The 25,374-nt window shown below is 43.0% G+C and overlaps 1 protein-coding gene and 1 long non-coding RNA gene across 2 annotated transcripts in view; both read left to right on the top strand.

Moving 5' to 3' along the window:
• LOC117811873 (NLR family CARD domain-containing protein 3-like) overlaps positions 1 to 25,374 on the top strand; it is a 197,907-nt gene that overhangs the window by 165,999 nt on the left and 6,534 nt on the right. The window contains 1 exon segment of the mRNA XM_034682361.1: positions 24,510 to 24,717. Coding sequence (XP_034538252.1) covers positions 24,510 to 24,717 — 208 coding nt within the window.
• On the top strand, positions 15,826 to 19,524 carry LOC117811264. Its single transcript, XR_004630962.1, has 6 exons — positions 15,826 to 15,901; positions 18,253 to 18,283; positions 18,530 to 18,620; positions 18,812 to 18,946; positions 19,076 to 19,195; positions 19,488 to 19,524. It is a non-coding gene; the product is annotated as an uncharacterized LOC117811264 (long non-coding RNA).

Below are 25,374 nucleotides of genomic sequence, written 5' to 3'. Positions count from 1 at the left end.
GAGGGATGCGCAGAGGGAGAGAGGCATTGGCCAGAGAAGAGGAGAGAGAGCTGCTCAGCTTGCAACAATATTTTATTTTATGTCACAAAGCAGCGCAACCCCACGCAAGATCCAGTGATCAGGCGGCTCGACGGAAGGCAACACCACTGCTGTGATGTAATTCAGGTCGGTGCGCCTTGGTTTCTTGTAGATGGGGGACATACATATAGCTTTGGATCCACAGGGGCAGTGGAGTTAATGGCAAACATGTGGATGACATGTAAGGGTGTGAAAAGCACTTTGAAGGAAGGCCCAAAACGTTTTGGATGACAGGATTCTTCAACCCTCAGGGTTTCTTAACAGCTATGAGAAAAGAAGTAAAAAGGGCAAACAAAGGCTGGGCTCTGGACACGGTCATTCTGCACAACAAAGTACTAAAGCAAACAATGGAGGAGATCAAAGCCCCACCAACAGAGGGAGTTAATGTTTATGGTCTCTACCTGGATGGTGGTGGCTGGGACAGGAAGAACACCCTTCTCATCAAGTCCTCACCCAAACACCCAGCTGTGGAACTGTTTGTTTCTCTCAAGAAGCTCTGTGAACCAAAAGCCCAGGGTGGAGGACTCCCAGGAGATTTTCCTCCACAGGTTTGGCACACGGGCATCAAAAATGTTGTCAAGGGCATCGCGGAGGTTCTCACTCATTATGATAGTACCATCAATGGCCAGCTTCAGATCAGTCAGACTTATGCACACCACACTGATGATTCTTTGCATTCTATCCACCTCCTAACGGAGGAAGATGTTCAACGGTTTCAGAGCATCCATCGCCACCAGTCTGGCCTTGACCTACATCCATAAAAGTTGCAGAGATTAGATTAGATTTCTTTTTTTTAATTTTTAATTTTTTTATTATTTTATTTTATATACAAAAGTGCAAAGATATTAAAGTGCTTGATATTGAACAGAACATAAAAGAAAAACAAACAGTAGATTTTGAGAGTAATAACTAAATAAAGTTATCAGGTATAGACTACAGTACACAAAAACAAAACATACAAACAAACAAGAAAAAAGGGTTGGACTATTAATGACGATCACATAACAAACAAAACAGTCCATTCTCTTGTTTTGTTTTGTTTGTTATGGTAGGGATTGTCAAGAAAGAGAAAAACACAATAGAAAGAGAAGAGAAAGACTAGAAGAGAAAAAGACTTGCTTTTGAGAGGGAGGAGAGAGGTTTGTGAGGGGGGGATTCTGAATGTGTGTGTGCAGTTATATGAGTGTTGATGTTTATGTGCATGTTATAGTTTGATGGGTATTACAAGGTATTTATATGTGGACTCTAGAAAGCTTGTAGTCTGCCACTGCGGATGACGAGAGGGCCTGGTGGAGGGAGGAGCTCTGGGTACCAGCAGGGTGGTATTGGTCAGGCCTAGCTCTGCAAAGGCAGCCCCCAGACCCTTAGGAGGAGACTTGCAAATTGCAGAGCCAGGCCAGATTCAGGTGCATACATTTGGGGGGGCCACCAGACTCAAGGGAGGAAGCCCCCCCCTCATGCGGTGCACACAATGATTGATGATGAAACAGCTGTAATGTATGCCCAAAGACAGATAGGGGTGGCAGAGGAGATCCCAGTTTTATGTGTTGACAAGCGAGTCCTTTTATGTTTGTGTATGCATGTGTGTTTGTGTGTTTGTGTGTTTGTGTGTTTGTGCATTTGTGTATCTCTGTTTTAATGATGGAGGTGATGGGGTGCCGTTATGTCCCAGAGACGAAGAGAAGGGATGGAAAGCAGATAGGAGAGCATGAAAAACAAAAGCAGAGAAGTAATAGTAATTCACTTGTATTTCCACTATTTACAGATTTAATTTCAAACAATTACACACACAGTTACAAACAATATATATCATTTTCCAATATAGCACTTTTTTTTGTTTTTAATGATTTGAATTTAATGTTTTTAAACAAACATTCAAGTAAAGACACTGTTAAGTCTTGTCACTAGATGGCGCCCTTGCTCATTGTATTGTACTATTCTGTCAAAGGTTCCCTGTGCGTGCAGATGTGATGTCATCACGCTCTATGTGCTCCTTGTCATGTTAATGAAGAGCAGAGCAGGCACGACACCTGTGGTTATGTTTTATGGTCTGCAGCCGGACCCCTCTCGAATTATGTGGCAGGACTGACCTGGTCTGCAGAAACTGTAGCCTAGCTTGCATGCTGTTTCTCCTGCAGTTTCTCATTAAAGGGGCTGAGCGGAGCGCCATCTGTTGCGGCTAGTACAATTACTACTGACATAAAACCGATACAATCACACTTCAAAAACATTGAAATATCCCTTTAAGCAGGAGCACTGCCTCTCTTCAAACTCTTCACCACACTGATCTTTTCTTTCTGTTACTGCCAGGCGAGGACCCAGTGCTGCTCTTTGATGGAACAACCATCATTGTTGCCATGGGAAACATACCGACGAGCACCCTCCTCAAGGAGGATTTCTGTGAAGGAATGTTGACATTGATGTCATACTACTACACTTTGCACTTAACATACCCAAAATGCGTTGTGACACTCCTCTCTGTCATTCAAACCGAGGTGATTGGTGATACCACCCATGATCAAGATGCCACTAGTGCATATAAGAAGGCGAAGACAGAATGTAAATGATTTGTTAAGAAGTAGGTGAATGTTAAGCAGCATAATGTCAGGTCTGTTCTTCTTGTTTTTCTTTGCACTTGGTTTGTGTCTGAAGAAAAACTGTAGTAGCTGGCACAGTCAGTCTCCTTAGTTATTTGCTGAAATAGCTCACCCAGGTTCCTGCAGACCCTTAAAAGATCTGTTTACTTTCTAGACATCTCAAATTTAGATTTATATTTGATATTTTTGTGGATTGTCTTCACATTCCAACCTAAGGCATTTACAGCAGCTTGTATCTTATTGATTGCTCATAGTCCTGCTGTGCAAAATGGTAATATATTGTTTTGGTTTGGCTCTAAAGACTGTTTTAAATGTCTTGAAGTATACATCAGCCCTGAGTTTTTGCGTTTTTCTCTGTTTTTGTAGTTTTATGCTCCGCTTCTCTGGTTTCTTTTACCAGAGAAGAACTTATCAACATTGGACAGTCCTCTGCCGAACTTTTTACACCGGTTTTCATTGGACCTGGAAGTTACACAGAGATTCTTGCTGGTGGAGCCGCAGCTCTCTATGGTCTGTGCCGGAGACGCCGGCGCCGGGGCAAGCGAGCGGGCGCGCTCGTCAGACTGAGACAGCGGGGGTTACGCAGTGCGCTCCCGTCCATTCACCTGGCGAATGTCCGCTCCCTGGCAAACAAGATGGATGAACTGCTGCTCCTCAACTCAAGAAACACGGACTTTTGCAGATCCGCCGCCCTGTGTTTCACTGAAACCTGGCTCAGTGAACACATCCCAGACAGCTCACTGCACCTACCGGACTTTCAGCTCCACAGAGCGGACCGCGTAAAGGAACTCTCTGGGAAGACGAGAGGAGGCGGAATCTGTTTCTACATAAACGAAGGTTGGTGTACAGATACCACAGTGTTGAAGAAGTCATGCAGCCCAAATCTGGAGACTCTTTTCATAAACTGTAAACCCTTCTATTCGCCGCGGGAGTTCTCCTCCTTTATTCTGGTCGGCGTCTACATCCCACCTCAGGCCTGCGTAACGGAGGCGTTACAGCACCTGGCTGACCAGATTACAGACGTGGAGAAAAAACATCCTGACTCTCTGCTCATCATTCTCGGGGATTTTAACAGAGCAAATTTAACCCACGAACTTCCAAAATACAGACAGCATATTAAGTGTCCCACCAGGGAGTCTAACACTCTGGACCACTGCTACACAGTAATAAAGGACTCATACCGCTCTGTCCCCCGTGCAGCTTTAGGACTATCTGATCACTGTCTGATTCATCTCATCCCGACCTACAGGCAGAAGTTAAAAACGGCTAAGCCTGTAGTTAGGACTGGGAAGAAGTGGACGGAGGAGTCAAAGCAGGAGTTACAAGCCTGCTTTGATTGCACTGATTGGACTGTTTTTGAAGCCGCATCAGAAAACCTCAATGAACTCACTGACACTGTGACTTCATACAACAACTTCTGTGAGGACATGTGTGTGCAGACCAGGACCTTCTGCACATACAACAACCAATAAGCCCTGGTTCACCCCTCAACTGAGGAAGCTGCGTCAGGCCAAAGAAGAGGCCTACAGGACGAGTGGGGACTGGGACCTGTTCAAGCAGGCCAGAAACAAACCTGACGAGGGATAATCAAGGTAGCTAAGAGGAGCTACACTGAGAAGTTAAAACAGAGCTTCTCTGCCAACGACCCCTCAGAAGTTTGGAGAGGCTCTGCGTGAATGTTACAAGCTACAGGTGACCCTCCCCCCACCCTGAAGGTAACAAAAGACTAGCTGACAACCTGAAACAGCTTCTACTGCAGGTTTTCACACCCCACAACCGAACACTCTGATTTACTGGCCCCCCCACAACCCCCTCCCCACCCCACTCCCTGACCCCCCCACCTGCGCTGACGATCTGTGAGATGAGGTAATCCAGCTCTTCCAGAGACAAAAGATCAAGAAGGCTCCAGGACCAGACGTGGTGTCCCCCCTCCTTGCCTGAGAGTCTGTGCTGAGCAGCTGGCACCCCCTCTCCCAAAGATCTTCAACACCTCGCTGGAGCTGTGTTGAAGTGCCCTCATGCTTCAAAGCCCCACCATCATCCCAGTCCCAAGACAACCCACCATCACAGGACTCACACGGACTACAGGCCCGTCGACCTGACGTCTGTGGTCATGAAGTCCTTCCGAGAGACTGGTGTTGAGCCACCTGAAGGACATCACATGCCCCTGGCTGGACCCCTGCAGTTTGCCTAACGGGCAACAGTTGGTGGAGGATGCAGTCAACATGGGGTCTGAATACACTCCTGCATCACCTGGACTCCCCCAGGACCTACGCTAGGATCCTGTTTGTGGGACCTTCAGCTCTGGGTTCAACACCATCATACCAGAATCCTGCACCAGAAACTCACCCAGCTCACAGTGCCGACTTCCATCGTCAGTGGATCACCAACTTCCTGACTGACAGGAGACAGCAGGTGAGGCTGGGGAGCATCAAATCCAGCACCCGGACCATCAGCACTGGCGCCCCACAGGGATGTGTTCTCTCCCCACTGCTCTTCTCCCTCTACACCAATGACTGCACCTCAGGGGACCCCTCGGTGAAACTCCTAAAGTTTGCAGACGACACCACCGTCATCGGTCTCATCCAGGACGGAGACGAGTCTGCTTATAGACAGGAGGTGGAACAGCTGGCTCTCTGGTGTAGTCAGAACCATCTGGAGCTGAACCCGCTCAAGACGGTAGAGATGACAGTGGACTTCAGGAGAAGCCCCCCCCCACCCCCCCCCCACCCTCACCATCCTGAACAGAACTGTGTCTACTGTGGACTCTTTCAGGTTCCTGGGTTCCACTATTTCCCGGGACCTGAGGTGGACCCCCCACATAGACACAATCAGGAAAAAGGCCCAGCAGAGGATGTACTTCCTGCGTCAGCTCAGGAAGTTCAACCTGCCCCAGGAGCTGCTGATCATGTTCTACACCTCCATCATCCAGTCTGTTCTGTGCACCTCCATCACTGTCTGGTTTGGATCTGCAACCAAACTAGACAAACACAGACTGCAACGGACTATAAGGACTGCAGAAAAAATCATCGGTGTCCACCTGCCCCCCATCCAGGACTTGTACCGGTCCCGGGCCAGGAAACGGGCAGGTAGCATCACCGCTGACCCCTCACACCCTGGACACAAATTCTTCAAACTCCTCCCCTCCGGCAGGCGCTACAGATCACTGTGCGCCAAAACAACCCGCCATAAGAACAGTTTCTTCCCCCAGGCTGTCACTCTGATGAACACTAAACCATAACAGTGTCATACCTGTCAGATAAATACTCTCTGTAAATATACATGTAGATATACAATGCAACAATTCTCCAAGCAGAATTCCATATTTCTATTTTTTGTATTATTTAACTTCTATTTTAATAATGTAAAAACTACCTCTGCAACTCACCACTGCACTTTATCATATTATTTTAGCCTGTACATATTAGTCAAGCCTATTTGTTGTCTCTTGTATTTATAGCTGATGTTATTGTTATTATATTTTTTATCTTATTTTTTATGTAGGTCTTATTCTTATTCTTATTCTTATGCCTTGTACATAGAGAGCACAGTTTACTAAAGTCAAATTCCTTGTGTGTTCAAGCATACTTGGCGAATAAAGCTGATTCTGATTCTGATTCTGATTCTGATTCTGATTCTGCTGTAACATTGGATGTTCTATTATTGCTACCTCAATAAAAAACATTTAAACTAGAATTGCTATCATGAGTAATGGAAATGTTACTGGGAAAAATACCAGAATATTATTTTAATGGGACTGTTCAACCCAAAATAAAGAAGTCCATAGTTTTCCTCTTACCTGTAGTGTTATTTATCAATCTAGATAGTTTTGGTGTGAGTTGCCTAGTTTTGGAGATATCGGCCGTAGAGCCCCATAGAATACATTTGAATAACTCAACAGTGATGTCTCTTTCCAGAAATCATGACCCAGTTACTCAAAATAGTCTGCAGACCTTGTTGTGAGCAGTTTTATGTAGGTAGGAAAGTAGTTTCAGTAAGTAGAAAAGTAGTTCCTACATTAAACTTGAAATGTGATTTTGTGATTTCAGATGATTCATGGGAATCAACCGAACCAGTGGCACCAAGACAGCAAGGCTGCTCAGTAAAAGAAGTGGGAAGGTCCTCGAGAAGTAGTGTAACGTGGTCAATCCTCATGTCGCCTCTCTCCTCAAGCGGTTAATGGATTTTGAATGGTTTCAAGCCTAAGACATCTACAAAGATGAGTAGTCCTCTCTTCCAACTGGGACTGGCACTTGATCTTAAAGTTGCTCTCAAGTGGTTGCCAGTTTGTTCATTGTCACTAACTTTAGCTAGTTTTTCTGTTTTTCATCACTATCTTACAACTACTGAGATGCTGACACACGGCTCACAAGCCTTCTCAGAAGTGCAGATATAAAGAAAACATTCATTTTTATATTTAGTATATATGAATATTTCTCTGCCCAAAACTGTCTAGTATTTACACCTGTTGGTGTTTTTTGGTGCACCTTTTGGTCCACTAAGTGGATGGATGCCTTGCACTGGCACGGACCATTATTCAATATTGTTGAACGCTGATATTATGTTAATAATAATAATAATAATAATTATAATGTCAATTGTATAGGAATTCAAAAAGTTTCTGAAGCAGTATGTGTTAAAACTGTTGTGGTTTTAATAAAACCTTTATATTTTAACAGCTCTGACTTTTGGTTTTATTTAACAGGTAAAGAGAATATATAGTAATTGAACAGCAAGCCTTGTCTTATTCAAAACATTTCACAATATGCATAATGTAAATAACAAAAATAACTATAACCATTCTACAGCAATATATTGTATTATGAAGTATTAACAGCTTTTTATTGGCAACTCCAGTTGCCAGGTCCATCCATCCATCCACCCATCCATCCATCCATCCATCCATCCATCCATCCATCCATCCATCCATCCATCCATCCATCCACCCATCCATCCATCCATCCATCCATCCATCCATCCATCCATCCATCCATCCATTTTCTTCCGCTTATCCGGGGTCGGGTCGCGGGGGTAGCAGTCCAAGCAAATTGACCCAGACATCCCTCTCCCCGGCGACACTTTCCAGCTCCTCCTGGGGAATCCCGAGGCGTTCCCAGACCAGGCGGGAGATATAATCCCTCCACCGCGTTCCGGGTCTACCCCGGGGCCTTCTCCCAGTTGGACGTGCTCGGAGCACCTCTAAAGGGAGGCGTCCGGGAGGCATCCTTATCAGATGCCCGAACCACCTCAGCTGACTCCTTTCGACGCGGAGGAGCAGCGGCTCTACTCCGAGCTCCCTCTGGATGTCCGAGCTCCTGACCCTATCTCTAAGGCCGAGCCCAGACACCCTTCAGAGGAAACTCATTTCAGCCGCTTGTATCCGCGATCTTATCCTTTCGGTCATGACCCACAGCTCAGGACCATAGGTGAGGGTTGGAATGTAGACCGACTGGTAAATCGAAAGCTTTACCTTCCGGCTCAGCTCCCTCTTCACCACAATGGTCAGATACAACGTCCGCATCACTGCTGACGCCGCACCAATCCACCTGTGGATCTCACGCTCCATTTTACCCCCACTCGCGAACAAGACCCCGAGATACTTAAACTCCCCCACTTGGAGCAAAGTCTCACTCCCCACAGAGAGAGAGCAATCCACCGTTTTCCGGCAGAGAACCATGGCCTCAGACTTGGAGGTGCTAACTCTCATCCCGGCCGCTTCGCACTCAGCTGCAAACCGCCCATATGCCCGCTGGAGGAAGCCAACAGAACCACATCGTCTGCAAAAAGCAGAGATGAGATTCCAAGCTCCCCTGAACTGGAGACCCTCCTCCCCCCGGCTGCGCCTTCAGATCCTGTCCATAAAGATTACAAACAGGATCGGTGACAAGGGGCAACCCTGGCGGAGTCCAACACGCACCGAGAACGCATCCGACTTTGTGCCAAGTATGCGGACACAACTCTCACTTTGGTCGTACAGGGACCGGATAGCTCGCAGTAGCGGCCCCCAAACCCCATACTCCCGCAGTACCCACCACAAGAGCCCCCGTGGTACACGATCGTAGGCCTTCTCCAAGTCCACAAAACACATGTAGACTGGATGGGCAAACTCCCATGCCCCCTCCAGGAGCTCGTCCACTGTCCCGCGGCCAGGACAAAAACCACATTGTTCCTCCTGTATCCGAGGTTCGACCTCCAGTTGGAGCCTCCTTTCCAGCACCCTAGAGTACACTTTTCCCGGGAGGCTGAGAAGTGTGATACACCTATAATTGGAGCACACTCTCCGGTCCCCCTTTTTGAAAATGGGAACCACCACCCCGGTCTGCCACTCCACAGGCACCGTCCTCCACGCGACACTGAAGAGGTGTGTCAGCCAAGACAGCCCAACAATGTCCAGAGCCTTCAGCATCTCAGGGCGAATCTCAACCAACCCCCGGCGCCTTGCCACTGGGGAGCTTTTTGATTACCTCAGTGACCTCTGCCAAGGAAATGGACGAGTCCTCCGCTGGGTCTTCAGACTCTGCCTCCTCCTCGAAGGACGTGTTGGCTGGATTTAGGAGATCCTCAAAGTGTTCCTTCCACCGCCCGACGATATCCCCAGTCTGGGTCCGAAGTTCCCCACCCCTACTGAAGACAGCCTGGGTCCAGCCCTGCTTTCCCTTCCTGAGCCGCCGGACGGTTTGCCAGAACATCCTTGGGGCCAACCGAAAGTCCTTCTCCATAGCCTCCCCGAACTCCTCCCACACCCGGGTTTTTGCTTCCACAACCGCCGATGCTGCAGCCCTCCTAGCCACCCGGTACCCGTCAGCCGCCTCCGGAGACCCCTGGGCCAGCCAGACCCGAAAGGCCTCCTTCTTCAGCCTGACAGCTTCCCTCACCGCTGGTGTCCACCACTGGGTTCGAGGGTTACCGCCACGACAGGCACCGATGGCCTTCAGGCCACAACTCCTAGTAGCCGCTTTCACAATGGAGGCCCTGAACATGGTCCATTCAGATTTCTCGTGCATCCCGGGGGAGGTTTGGGACATGGAATCAGTTGCCAGGTAACTTCTGTAATTTGAATAGAACACAAGAAAATGTTGTAAACTAGATTACAATTAATTGTTGTTGTTTTTTTCCAAACATTGTTTTTATTTATTTTCAACTTTAGACATACATTTGTCAACATTCATACACATATCACATATATGTGCATAAATACAATACTGAACACACACACAAAAATCCCAGGTGCATTAAGAGAGGAAATAGAGGACTAAACACATCTTACATTCACACATAAAAAATAAAATAAATAATAATATAACAATATTTATATATATACACATACATACATAAACATACATACATACATACATAACATACATACACACGTATACACATTATTTACATACACATGTACCCACATACACAAACAAATAAATACAATAAAAAATAACCATAAATAAATACAAGTACATAATAAAAAAAAAGAATGTATAAAATAGAAAGAAAATAGAATAAATGAATAAGAAGAAAACAGTTCTTGCATTATGTCAGTAGTTAGAGTTGGGGAGTGTTGAAGGAGATATATCTCAGTCTAGTATTGAGCGTTTGACATTAACATGGGTATCTCAGAGGGCCATCTATTCATCCCCAGGTTCCTCCATCAGGTGTGCGATGTCTGTCTCTAGATAGTTTACAAAAGGATCCCAGATGTTATTAAAGAGTGACACCTTTCCCCTCAAAGTGTATGTGACCTTTTCTAAAGGCAGTGTTGTTGACAATTCAGAAAACCATTTGCTTAAACTTGGTGTACCAACTTTTTTCCACGATAAAGCAATTATTCTTTTGGCTGATACTATAGCCAGTTCCAGAAAGATCTGTTGTCTCTTTTCAATGTTATCATTTACTGGGTATAAACAGAGTAAACACAGTTTAGCATCCAGAGGGATTTGTATTTTCAATATGTCTTGGATACATCTCCTCACAGCATCCCAAAACCTTTGTATTGGATCACATTGCCAAAGACAGTGAAAAAGTGTCCCCTTTTCCTTCCCACATTTGATACAGGTGTCAGGGACAATGCTGTTGTATTTATTGAGTTTTTCTGGAGTAATGTATGTTCTCATCAGCCAATTATACTGCAGTAATCTGAGACGTGTGTTGATTGTCTGTGATTGTGCTTTGGTACATGCCCTCTCCCAGTCACTGATGGTTATGTCATCATGTAGATCCTCCCTCCACGCCTCAAGCCTCTTTACCGATGACTCCGAGGACTCAGCCACTAGAAGGTTATATATTTTGGAGATTATGCCCTTCCCCAAACAATCTCCAGTCATTGCCTTCTCTACTTTAGATAAGGGGGGGCTAGAAAGTGAGTGATCTTGTTGCGTCCTGATGAAATTCCGCACTTGTAAGAATTTGAAAAAATGATCAGAGTCTAAGTTATATTTATCAGATATTTCTTTAAATGATCTAAGATGTTTTGTGACAGGATTATAAAGGTCTCCTATTTTTTGTATACCTTTTCCAGCCCACAGTTTAAATCCCACATCTGATTTTCCTGGGGGAAAGGAATTGTTTCCCCATATTGGGCTGAAGAGTGAGAGAGAAGCAGTCTCTCCCAGTTGCCTTTTAACTTGGTGCCAAACACTAATCATGTTTTTAACAATGGGATTTTTAATGCTTTTTTTAAGCTGTTTAATACTGGACGAGTACAGGAAGATGGGAAGAGGTAGGCTTAGCCCCAGCCCCTCCATCTCCCTCCATAGAGAGCTTTCTTTCTCTGAAAAATAAAACATCAGCGTTCTCAACTGTGCCGCCCAATAATACCCGAGTGGGTTGGGGCACTTGAGTCCCCCTCTATCATAAGGCAAGTACAGCAGTGACAGACGCAACCTGGATCGTCTATTGTTCCATAAGAATCTAATGAACAGTTTCTTAAGATGAGAGAATAGGTTACTCGGAGGTGGCAGTGGTATACTTTGAAATAGATATAGCAGTTTAGGCTAAACATTCATTTTAAGGACATTTATCTTCCCTATTAGCGACATTGGTATGGATGACCATCTATCTATTGAATTTTGGACTTCATGCATTAGTGGTCCATAATTAACATCAATAATGTTCTCCAGACCGGGTACGATTTGAATACCCAAATATATGAAACAATCAACAACTTTAAATTGAGAAGCTTCTTTAGGTGGAGTTTTTCTTTCTGAATTATTAAGGATCAGTATTGAAGTTTTAGATTTGTTTATCTTGTAACCTGATATACTTCCAAATGTCAATATCAGCGCTAGTAAAGCATGGATGGATTTCCCCATATTTTTAAGGAAGACAATTACGTCATCTGCGTATAATGCCAGACGGTGTTCCCGCTCCCCTATGGTTATTCCAGAGATAGATCTATGAGTTCTCACTGCAATAGCTAGTGGTTCAATTGATAAAATAAACAATAAAGGGGATAGAGGATCTCCTTGCCTGCATCCTCGTTGTATTTTTATAGGTTTAGAGGTATTAGTGTTAGTCACAATTTCTGCATAGGGTTCTGTGTACAGCATCTTAATCCATTTTCCAAAATTTCCTCCTAGGCCAAATCGATTCAAAATCTCAAAAAGGTATGGCCACTCCACCCGGTCAAACGCCTTTTCTGCATCTAATGACAGAAAAGCAGTATCTGGCGCCCCCCTTTGGCTATGGAGAATATTTAAGATCCTTCTAACATTATGGAAGCCCTGTCTGCCTGGAATAAAACCACACTGATCATTTCCAACTATCCTTGGTATTATGTCCTCAACCCTTTTTGCTAAAATTTTACACAGTACTTTCAAATCAGCATTAAGAAGGCTGATTGGCCTCATATTAATTGTTGTTTTTAAAAAGAAAACAATAAATTGGTGTAATGTATATACAACAAACAACTGTAAAAGGTATCCTGTAATATACTGTATTTATTTTACAGTAATTAACAACACAGTTTACAGGACTTTATTGGCAACTTTTTTGCCAGGTATTTATTGTAAATTCTACAGTCAACTCGGCTCATGGCCAACAGTGTATGGCCATGAGCTGTGGGCCAGGAACGAGACAACAAGATCTCAGATACAAGCGGCTGAAATGAGTTTCCTCTGAGGGCCTCAGAGATGGGTTAGGAGCTTGGACATCAGGAGGGAGCTTGGAGTAAAGCCGCTGCTCTTTCACATCCAAAGAAGTCTACAAAGGGACTACATATCCCATCTGGCATGTGAATGCCTAGGGATTCCCCAGGATGAGCAGAGGGGTATACTATGAAGCGAGTTCAACATATCCTAGATACCTTCTCCTGATCCAGCTTCACTGAACCGGACAAAGGAGATCACACTATCTGTCACATGAAGCTGGTTATCAACATGTTGAGCCAATCCGGAATTACCCTGAGCAAGTTCACATGAACGGGGTGGAGGAGAAGGCAACATGTGACCAATCAAAGACACGGGCAGTCTGCCGTCAGCACATCCACATGTTTTTCTAACACTGCACTGACAGGAAGAAAATATGAAGTTAAACACATAATCCAGATTAACTTCAACACAGCTGTGTTTGAAACATGAAGGAAGAACTGAGAGATCAGACAAAAACTGTTTGAATGCGCAAATAACATCTTATTTCTCATCATTAGTGCAGATATATCTGACTATAATAACTCTGTTTATTAATCATTAGATATATCTGACTATAATAACTCTGTTTATTGATCATTAGATATATCTGACTATAATAACTCTGTTTATTGATCATTAGATATATCTGATTATAATAACTCTGTTTATTCATCATTAGATATATCTGACTATAATAACTCTGTTTATTCATCATTAGATATATCTGACTATAATAACTCTGTTTATTCATCATTAGATATATCTGACTATAATAACTCTGTTTATTAATCATTAGATAGATCTGACTATAATAACTCTGTTTATTCATCATTAGATATATCTGACTATAATAACTGTTTATTCATCATTAGATATATCTGACTATAATAACTCTGTTTATTCATCATTAGATATATCTGACTATAATAACTCTGTTTATTGATCATTAGATATATCTGACTATAATAACTGTTTATTCATCATTATATATATGAGTATAATAACTGTTTATTCATCATTAGATATATCTGACTATAATAACTGTTTATTCATCATTAGATATATCTGACTATAATAACTGTTTATTCATCATTAGATATATCTGACTATAATAACTGTTTATTCATCATTATATATATGAGTATAATAACTGTTTATTCATCATTAGATATATCTGACTATAATAACTGTTTATTCATCATTAGATATATCTGACTATAATAACTCTGTTTATTCATCATTATATATATGAGTATAATAACTGTTTATTCATCATTATATATATGAGTATAATAACTGTTTATTCATCATTAGATATATCTGACTATAATAACTCTGTTTATTGATCATTACATATATCTGACTATAATAACTCTGTTTATTCATCATTAGATATATCTGACTATAATAACTCTGTTTATTGATCATTAGATATATCTGACTATAATAACTCTGTTTATTCATCATTAGATATATCTGACTATAATAACTCTGTTTATTAATCATTAGATATATCTGACTATAATAACTCTGTTTATTAATCATTAGATATATCTGACTATAATAACTCTGTTTATTCATCATTAGATATATCTGACTATAATAACTCTGTTTATTCATCATTAGATATATCTGACTATAATAACTCAGTTTAATCTCTGACCTGATCACTCTGATGTAATCTTGTCTCGTGTGTGTAAGTTGTAGACTTAATATTTCAGCTGCAGTCCTGATGGTATCAAACTGAGCGCTGTGGTTAAAGGACTAATACAAATGAGAACATGATTCAAAGTGATAAGCATGCGCAGTTTTATATTTAATGCAGTAAAACGATTTAATCTGAATTATCTGACTTCAGACTCTGTTTATATATGATGTCAGGAGAGATAATCAATAACTGTCATCAGTATTTATATATAAAATCATACAGGTAGACAGAGTGTCCTGCCCGTCTCTTCATGGCCACAGTTCTCCCCCCCCCCCCTCGCGATCAGCTGACAGAACTCCGTGATTGAGCGGGCTGATTGGTCAGTGGGCGGAGTTTTCTCCAAACTGATCTCTGATCCTGAACATAACCTGCTCCAGAGCACACACACACACACACACACACACACACACACACACACACACACACACACACACACACACACTCTATCATAGATGGCTGCATTCCCCCTGAGTATTTTAACAGTGTGTGTAGAGGCAGTACCACCCTCTGCCACTAGAGGCCGATACTGAGTTACTTCCCCTTATACACACCCAAGCACACTTATACAGGTTTATGTGTAAAATGAGGAAAATCCTGAAAACTTCACAGGACACTATTTTGATCTTTCACTGAATTTAAGCTTGATGTCGTAGGTTCCAGGGTTTTGGTCCCCACTAAAATATCAGTCCCAAAGCTGTGAGTGGGATAACATGTTTCAGATCCCACAATGTAACAAATACAAACACACACACACACTCAAACACACAGCTGTATTTTTCTTTTGTTGTTAAAATATTACGTTTCAACCAAGTACTGCATGGTTTTGAAACTTTTCTAGCTTGTTAAGGACATATAGTAAAAAAAAAAAATCTCTAAAATTTTAGGGGTGCTGGGATTCAATTTAGGGGTGCTTCAGCACCCCCAAAAATGGGCTAGAAACGCCCATGCTTCAAACACAAGAAACTTCAACAGAGAATCATCAAATGAACCCACAAATAAATCACACTAAGATATATATTAAAGGAAACACGGCCTCACCTCTCTCCCTTTAGGAGCAAACCTCCTCTGTCTTTATAGGCTGCTCAGTCCCCACACTAACTGCAGCAGAGTGTACTAAAGCACAGGAAGGACTGTCACATTTCTCTTAAGCCCACAATATCAAATCAAACATCCTTTATTTAACTGAAGACACAGAAAACAAGTCAACCATAGACTTCTTTCACACCTTTCACAGAACAGGACAGAACAGGAAACCCACACAGTTTGATATGAGCCGCTGACGTTAACGATGACATCAACACTTTGTATGAACTCAGGAAACACTGGGCTGGCTCCTCTCTCACTGCAGGAGCGCACGCTGAACTGAACAGATGAACTCAACAAAGGAACTAACAAAAGTAAGTAAACGGACACAGAAACAACCAACCATAATGTTTCAACCTGAAAGTTCATCAAAGTAACTCCAGACTGTGTGTCTGCTCTTCCTTTGCACTTTGATGTGAACGGTTAATGCTAACACAAACACACGTCAGCCGTATGTGCTGCCGTGTTCCAAAAGAGGAAGTGGATTATAGCCAAATGAAGAAATGTTTGAAGCAGAATGGGATATGTAAATGAAGATTTCAGTGAGCAGTGTAGAATAAGGAAAAGGTCTCTCCCACTTTGTCCCAGGTCTGCCCTCAGAGTCCTGAAGATTATTACCTCTATGTCTTTGTATATTCAGTAAAGTGATATTTTAAATCTAAAACCTGTCTCTGGGTGTCACTCTGAGCGGTCTCACATGTCCTGACACGAAGTCTCTGCAGGTTCCTGTTGTCTGTGTGCTTTGAGCTGGACTCGGCTTCTGGTTGTAGGTCAGGCTGATTTCATGTTAACAGTTCTAGACTTTGTTCAGTGGTAGACAGACAGACAGACAGACAGACAGACAGACAGACAGACAGACAGACAGACAGACAGACAGGCAGGCAGGCAGGCAGGCAGGCAGGAAGGCAGTTAGGCAGGCAGGCAGGCAGGCAGGCAGGCAGGCAGGCAGGCAGGCAGGCAGGCAGGCAGGCAGTGGGTGAAATTAATCACTGCCCCCAAAAGTTCCTAGACCTTTGAAAAGTACTTCCCCCGAGCAGGGACTTCACAGGGGGAGATTAACTACCCAGGAACTAAATTTAGACTCTGGTTCCTGCTATCCAAATGCACATAGGTCCTTAAAAGGTCCCTCTTGCAGATTAAGATTAAACCTTATTCTAACATTAAGTGTGTTTTATCTCACGTGGTGAGTACTGGAGGATCTGGTAAACAGGATGTGCCATGAAATGCGGTCAGCGCTCTGCTGCTGCTGACAGATGTGAGCTGGGGGGAACTGTGAAGAGAGCAGGTAGTTTATGAAACCACAAACTGGAAGTAACCAGCAGATACAGCTTCTCTGTGTCAGTCAGCAGAGAGAAGACTCCGTACTCTGTCGGCTCTAGGGGTGAGCCCGACTAAGGATTTGCTTAGTGGAATCTGATTCATCAGATTTTGCCCCTAGTCGACTAATAGTGGAATGTTTGTTGTTTTTCCTTATTGACCCAAAGTCTGCATGATGGTGACCACATGACAATATTACACATAACCATTTACAATTAAGAGACTCATAGCTTAAAGTAAAAGGGACAACAGAATATTATAAGCATGAAACTTAGATTTTTTAAATCTATATTACAAACACAACGAGGTGATGAAGGAGAGAAAACTCCAATAAGGCCACCATCAGTTAAACATGGAACAACGCTCCACTATAGAATAAGGAATCAGGAGATATTTAAACAGTGTTCACACAGAGGAGAGCAGCACTGTGGAGGGTAGTCTGTCCAACTTAAGGCTAAACATTTGTATAATGTTCAAAATCAAACCTGAACCAGCTAAAGGGTTTTTAAATCTCTTAACAGAACCTTTTAAAACAGTCTTTCATCTCGTCTTTGTCCGCTTGAGTCTTTTCAAACTGTACGTGAGGAAAACCATCGTGTGTACGGGCAGAAGTGCGCTCCTGTCTTTGTTGACTGTAAATCCTGTCTTTGAGAATATCCTCTCTGATGGTGTGGAGGTGGATGGGATGCTGTGGATTGTTTTTGAGGCTTCAGACAGCTTTGGGTATCCCTCCTCGTTCTTTTGGCCCCGTACAGTTTTTGTGTGGTCCGGTGATCCTTGATCTCACAGCCCTCTTCATGAAGCTGCTCCTCATCTTCATCACTAGTTTTTAGAATCAACTGAAGTTTTATTTCCTGACATTTTGAGCTGCCATGAACGTAGAAAGATTTAAAGACCAGCTGAGGTACGTCTGCTCCACAGGTCCCGCTAAATGGGAGAGTCCACCTTTAATTACCAGGGGAGATTTAATTACCACTTTAAGGAGATTTAACACTTCAAGAGCTGTTCTCAGAATTACATTCAATAAGTCTATATTTATATAACAATAGGATATATGAGACACTGTTTTTACGGGAAACAGGAAAATAATGTAAAATTAGACATTGAGCACCCCCATGGTTTGAATGGAATGATCCACGTTTCATATGCAAATATTCCACTATGAGATTGGCAGTCGACTAAGACTTGTTAGAACGAATCGTCTAATATTCAACTATTTGGGGTCACCCCTAGTCGGCTCTGATCTGTTCCTAAAGGTATTTTATGAACAAGACAAAGACTTGTTTGTTGGTCCATCTCCTTATCTACAGTTTTTCCACCCCAGTCTCTCTCTGTGGTTCTTCTACAGGTGAAGCAGGAAGTGGATCTAAATTGACCTGGTGAGTACTTCCTTCATTCTTCCAAACATCAAAGTGGAAGTTTTCTCGTGTCTTCATGTTGAACTGAACTCTAAATGGATCCAGAAGAGCTCTGGAGTCAACCAGGAGGAACGCTTTATCAAGAGAATATAATGAACGTGGATCCATCTGGTGGTAGAGGCAGGAATGACACTGTGTCAGAGAGCAGTGTGTGTCTCTGTGGTGTAAAGCTTGTTGTGATGATGAACATGTTGTGTTTGTGTGAAGGTGGAAGCTCTGCCATGAATCAGTGTGAGGACGGAGAGGAGGGAGCTCCTCCCTCTAAAAGCACTCCGTGTGGGGAACATGAAGCTCAGAGGTGAGAGGAGGATCTCTACCTGTCCATGACTCTGCTCCATGTCAGCACTCAGCACTCACACACTGTGTGTGTGTGTGTGTGTGTGTGTGTGTGTGTGTGTGTGTGTGTGTGTGTGTGTGTGTGTGTGTGTGTGTGTGTGTGTGTGTGTGTGTGTGTGTGTGTGTGTGTGTGTGTGTGTGTGTGTTTTGAAGGCCAAAGCAGCAACATGTACCAGACTCTCCTGGGCCAGGACCTGGACCTGGACCCAGCTGTGTGTCCTTAAGGAGTGATCGGACTAAGGGTGGATGGATTGACTTCAAAGATGGCCGTCAGTCTGATGGTCCAAAGTAATAATCAATCTCAGCGTTTTTATCAGAATCAAACATTAGAAAAGTTTGTAGTAAATTTCAGCAGCACTCAAACCTGGAAGATTTTCAGAGTTCATGTTTGTTCATCAGTGTTTGTGATTCTGTCAGAGTCCAACATCAGAGACCAGACTCCTCTGGACCTGGACCCAGCTGTGTGTCCTTAAAGAGTGACATATCTTTGGATCGATTTATTGAGTTCAAATCTTTAAAGATGAGTGCTGATGGAAGGTAAGCCTCTCAAAGTTCCTGTTGTTGTGTGTGAAACCTTTGTAACTGTGGTTGGTGTTTTCTCTGTGAAGGTGAACATTAGTCACTGGTTGTGTTTCTATCAGGATCAACACAGTAAACAGGAGTGGAGGCAGAAAGAACTGTACTCAGCATGTAGTATCTTCATGTGTGTCCTGTGTTTGTAGGAGGATCCAGCAGTGTTTCTACCAGGATCCACTACATAGAATCTATCACATCGACACTGTGTGTCATTATATTATATACACTACATGATGTTCTATTTGTTCCACAGAGGTCAGAGATCAGAGGCTCCCATTGGTCAGTCTGCCTGAGAATCAGAGCACACACTCTGAAGCCTTGCATTTATGAGTGGCACACAGTCAGAGGTCAGAGGTCATGCTGCTCTCACACAGGGTGCATCTCAAAGCTCTAAACTGCAGTCTCCTCGCTCCTCGGTCGAACCGGAAGTAGTTACTGACGCCCCATTTTAACTTGCGTCCCAAAGCTCTAAACGCTGCTGGAGGAGAGAGGAGAGAGGAGAGAGGAGACTGATCCGAGGAGGGATAATCGAGGAAACATGAGAGCAGACTTTGCGGAAGTCTTTTCTCTGACAGACACGCCCCCTTATCGAATATCACTCACCGATTGGACGCTGCAGCGGCTCGGACTTAACCGAAACTTCACATCAGCTGAGTTTAATAACAGAGAAAAGACGGACCTTAAAACAGTCACTAAGGGTGCCCTGAAACAGACCGTAAAACAGTCACTAAGGGTGCCCTGAAACAGACCTTAAAACAGTCACTAAGGGTGCCCTGAAACAGACCTTAAAACAGTCACTAAGGGTGCTCTGAAACAGACCTTAAAACAGTCATTAAGGGTGCTCTGAAACAGACCTTAAAACAGTCACTAAGGGTGCCCTGAAACAGACCTTAAAACAGTCATTAAGGGTGCCCTGAAACAGACCTTAAAACAGTCACTAAGGGTGCCCTGAAACAGACCTTATAACAGTCATTAAGGGTGCCCTGAAACAGACCTTAAAACAGTCACTAAGGGTGCCCTGAAACAGACCTTATAACAGTCACTAAGGGTGCCCTGAAACAGACCTTAAAACAGTCACTAAGGGTGCCCTGAAACAGACCTTAAAACAGTCACTAAGGGTGCCCTGAAACAGACCTTAAAACAATCACTAAGGGTGCCCTGAAACAGACCTTAAAACAGTCACTAAGGGTGCCCTGAAACAGACATTAAAACAGTCACTAAGGGTGCCCTGAAACAGACCTTAAAACAGTCATTAAGGGTGCCCTGAAACAGACCTTAAAACAGTCACTAAGGGTGCCCTGAAACAGACCTTATAACAGTCACTAAGGGTGCCCTGAAACAGACCTTAAAACAGTCACTAAGGGTGCCCTGAAACAGACCTTAAAACAGTCACTAAGGGTGCCCTGAAACAGACCTTAAAACAGTCACTAAGGGTGCCCTGAAACAGACCTTAAAACAGTCATTAAGGGTGCCCTGAAACAGACCTTAAAACAGTCACTAAGGGTGCCCTGAAACAGACCTTATAACAGTCACTAAGGGTGCCCTGAAACAGACCTTAAAACAGTCACTAAGGGTGCCCTGAAACAGACCTTAAAACAGTCACTAAGGGTACCCTGAAACAGACCTTAAAACAGTCATTAAGGGTGCCCTGAAACAGACCTTAAAACAGTCACTAAGGGTGCCCTGAAACAGACCTTATAACAGTCACTAAGGGTGCCCTGAAACAGACCTTAAAACAGTCACTAAGGGTGCCCTGAAACAGACCTTAAAACAGTCACTAAGGGTGCCCTGAAACAGACCTTAAAACAGTCACTAAGGGTGCCCTGAAACAGACCTTAAAACAGTCATTAAGGGTGCCCTGAAACAGACCTTAAAACAGTCACTAAGGGTGCCCTGAAACAGACCTTATAACAGTCACTAAGGGTGCCCTGAAACAGACCTTAAAACAGTCACTAAGGGTGCCCTGAAACAGACCTTAAAACAGTCACTAAGGGTACCCTGAAACAGACCTTAAAACAGTCATTAAGGGTGCCCTGAAACAGACCTTATAACAGTCATTAAGGGTGCCCTGAAACAGACCTTAAAACAGTCACTAAGGGTGCCCTGAAACAGACCTTAAAACAGTCACTAAGGGTACCCTGAAACAGACCTTAAAACAGTCATTAAGGGTGCCCTGAAACAGACCTTAAAACAGTCACTAAGGGTGCCCTGAAACAGACCTTATAACAGTCATTAAGGGTGCCCTGAAACAGACCTTAAAACAGTCACTAAGGGTGCCCTGAAATAGACCTTAAAACAGTCACTAAGGGTGCCCTGAAACAGACCTTAAAACAGTCACTAAGGGTGCCCTGAAACAGACCTTAAAACAGTCATTAAGGGTGCCCTGAAACAGACCTTATAACAGTCACTAAGGGTGCCCTGAAACAGACCTTATAACAGTCACTAAGGGTGCCCTGAAACAGACCTTAAAACAGTCACTAAGGGTGCCCTGAAACAGACCTTAAAACAGTCATTAAGGGTGCCCTGAAACAGACCTTAAAACAGTCACTAAGGGTGCCCTGAAACAGACCTTATAACAGTCATTAAGGGTGCCCTGAAACAGACCTTATAACAGTCACTAAGGGTGCCCTGAAACAGACCTTAAAACAGTCACTAAGGGTGCCCTGAAACAGACCTTAAAACAGTCACTAAGGGTACCCTGAAACAGACCTTAAAACAGTCATTAAGGGTGCCCTGAAACAGACCTTATAACAGTCATTAAGGGTGCCCTGAAACAGACCTTAAAACAGTCACTAAGGGTGCCCTGAAACAGACCTTAAAACAGTCACTAAGGGTACCCTGAAACAGACCTTAAAACAGTCATTAAGGGTGCCCTGAAACAGACCTTAAAACAGTCACTAGGGGTGCTCTGAAACAGACCTTAAAACAGTCACTAAGGGTGCCCTGAAACAGACCTTAAAACAGTCACTAAGGGTGCCCTGAAACAGACCTTAAAACAGTCACTAAGGGTGCCCTGAAACAGATCATAAACACACGTTGGTTTCTAAACAGTCTGTATTTGATGAGCTGAGATTAAAAAGTGTTTGATGAGAGTTTTAAAAACAATATACTGATCGCAAAATCATCAATTCAATATAACAGAGGATGGATTATGTTATATCTGATTGTTTTTGTCAGATTCACTGTCTAATGAAATAGAGTAATAGAGTCTAATATCATAGATAGAATATATATTAATGATCAGTTATTCCTCCTGTTAGTTTCCCTGTTTGTTCTCGTTTTCTTCATGAAGAGAAGTCTGACAGTAAAGTTTGTCTGTTAGTAAAAACACTTGTTATATTTCCTGTCAGGTTAATAAAGTTTCATATGAGGCTGATCATTAATGAGCACAGGGTTTGAAAAGAGTTGCATGGTTTCTATTTTCCCTTAAAGTAATAAATAATTTAATAATGAGGCATTTTACTGATGAATCGATCTGTGATGCTTCAGGACAGAATAAACAGAGAGCAGATTCTCTTCATGTGCAGGTGTTTGTTAAACAGGTGTGTGTTAAACAGGTGTGTGTTAAACAGGTGTGTGTTAAACAGGTGTTTGTTAAACAGGTGTGTGTTAAACAGGTGTTTGTTAAACAGGTGTTTGTTAAACAGGTAAACACAGAGACAGAGCTCTGTTACTGTTTATATTGATCAGAGTTATTACAGTGAACATGTGTGTTAAACAGGTGTGTGTTAAACAGGTGTGTGTTAAACAGGTGTGTGTTAAACAGGTGTGTGTTAAACATGTAAACACAGAGACAGAGCTCTGTTACTGGTTATATTGATCAGAGTTATTACAGTGAACATGTGTGCAGACACAAACAGCTGTTAAAGCCGTCATCACAAACCGACGTTGCTTCACGTGACGCTCCGGAGGAGAGGACGTCTCATTTCTCTAAATATAAATCTCCTCTCTCCTCTGGTTTCCTTTCCTCGCATCTCTGGTGGGCGGGACTAAGACGCGAGGAAGAGCCGCGAGGAAGAGACGCGAGGATGGACGTTTAGAGCTTTGAGAAGCACCCACAGACTCAGACTTTGGCAGCAGAGTTCACAAAGTGAACCCTTTAGAGGAACATGTTTACTCTCTGCCCAACATCCAGACTCTCTCATAACTTCTAAATGACGAGCAGCAACAGTCACATTATGTGCTGCTTACTTTTGTTCTAAAAGGTGGAAATCTTGAGCTTCAACATAGAACAATTAAATCTTAACAAGCATGTCATTGTGAGTAATCAGTTAGGTAAGCTAAGGATCATACTGGTTAACATTACATCTTAAAAGCATGTTAGAAATGTTGGAAAGTAATCTAAAGTAACTTATAAGAGGAAGGTACCATGCTGATAGAAACAGCTGCTTCTGAAGCTCAACAGTCACCTCAGAGAGATTCTTCAGGACTGAGTTCGTGGCCTTTTTATACACTTTAGTGAACTATATTTTCAGTATGATGTACTGAAAATAAGTTAAAGGTCAAAAACATAAGTTTGGAAGGCATAGATATCTGTTGTATTGTAATGTTGTAGTATTATAGATGAATAGATCATTAAATGTCCCATGTTCTGATGACATCTCAGACACTGTTTGAAGTTCTAGCTTGTTTTAAAAAATGAAAGTGGGTACATTAGTTTGTGCACATTGCAGCTCCTCTTACTTTAATGTTTGAAAGTAAACCATGCCTAATCATTTTGGCATTTTCCTGGTTATGTCACTTTATTAAAGGCAGTGTGCACTTCACATTGTTATTAGCGTTTCCAATACGATACAATTTCATATATGATACCACTCACAAGTTCCTCACTACTTGAGCAGTTTTTATTGAGGTACTTACAGTATTTACTCTTACTCAAGTACTTGTTTCTACGAGTACTCTTACTTCTACTTGAGTAACATCATTGTGAAGTAACAGTACTTTTACTTGAGTATTGTTTTGGTTTACTCTTCCCACCTCTGTTTAAACGACAGAAACACTTTGCTTCATGTTAATGACAGCTGCTGCTTTCAGCTTCATTCTAATAAACACATCAGGTCTAAAGTCACTGCAGACTTTTTCTGGATGAAAGCACACCAGGAGATTTCTCCAACAGGAAGTTCATTTCAGAGAAACTTGATTTGTAGAAGACAGGACCATCCACAGACTAAGTCCTGAAGCAGCATTGTGATCCAGTCTCCATGCTGGACTCTGCAGACCAGCAGGCTCTCTGTCTGTCACAGATAATCTGATGTTCTGTTTTGTTCTGCTCCAGCTGCTCCAGGAGAACATCATCAGTTTTGTAAAGACCGAGCTGAAGGAGATCCAGAGAGCTCTTAGTCCAGATTACCCAGGATGCTTCGAGAGTCAGAGGGAGGATGAGGATGAAGAGCAGAGGAGGAGCAGAGAGGCCTTTCTGGAGATCACTCTGCACTTCCTGAGGAGAATGAAGCAGGAGGAGCTGGCTGACTGTCTGCAGAGCAGTAAGAGGATTTGAACACATTGAACATGATGAAGAGGAAATGTTAATATGATGCACACATTTGTATCACATCTATGAGCTTTGAGAAAGTGCTCCCAGCTGATGAAGAGATTTCAGAGAGGAAGAAAATCAAATCCATCCTGATGTCTGTCAAGTTATTTTTTCTCCTTATGCACAGCCAGTCTGCAGAGGGTGGTGTTGTGGAATGTTACCCCTTCTTGAGCCGACAGGAAAAGATCTCCCAATGCATCCTCACATTCCTCAACAGAGAGCACAGTTTTTATCTTTGTCTTGTCTTCAAAATGTGTTACCTCCCACTTTTTCATTCCATGAGTTGAGCTTCCCAGTTTTTTCTTCCACTCCAGAGCAGCTCTCCACACCCAGGCTGACAAGCTTTGTCAAACTGCTGAACTTTCTCACCTCAACAAGCTTTCCAACTACTGAGCCAGGAGATCTTTGAAGAGGAAGGGTTACAGGTTCTTCTCTACTGGGTTGAGGGTTGCTCTGCTGTGCATCCCTCTGTTTGATCCTTGCTTGCGCTCTTGTTATCACTGCTTAAAAATGACTTTCTTTGGAGTCTCTCAACGCCCTCCTTGGCATTTGCTGCAACTTCTCTGGCTGATTTCTTTGGCAACTCCTCCACTGGAATTCTCAGAAA

This window comes from Notolabrus celidotus, chromosome 4 (assembly GCF_009762535.1).
Source record: "Notolabrus celidotus isolate fNotCel1 chromosome 4, fNotCel1.pri, whole genome shotgun sequence".
Lineage (NCBI taxonomy): Eukaryota > Metazoa > Chordata > Actinopteri > Labriformes > Labridae > Notolabrus > Notolabrus celidotus.
This window is presented reverse-complemented; position numbering and strand designations above follow the sequence as displayed.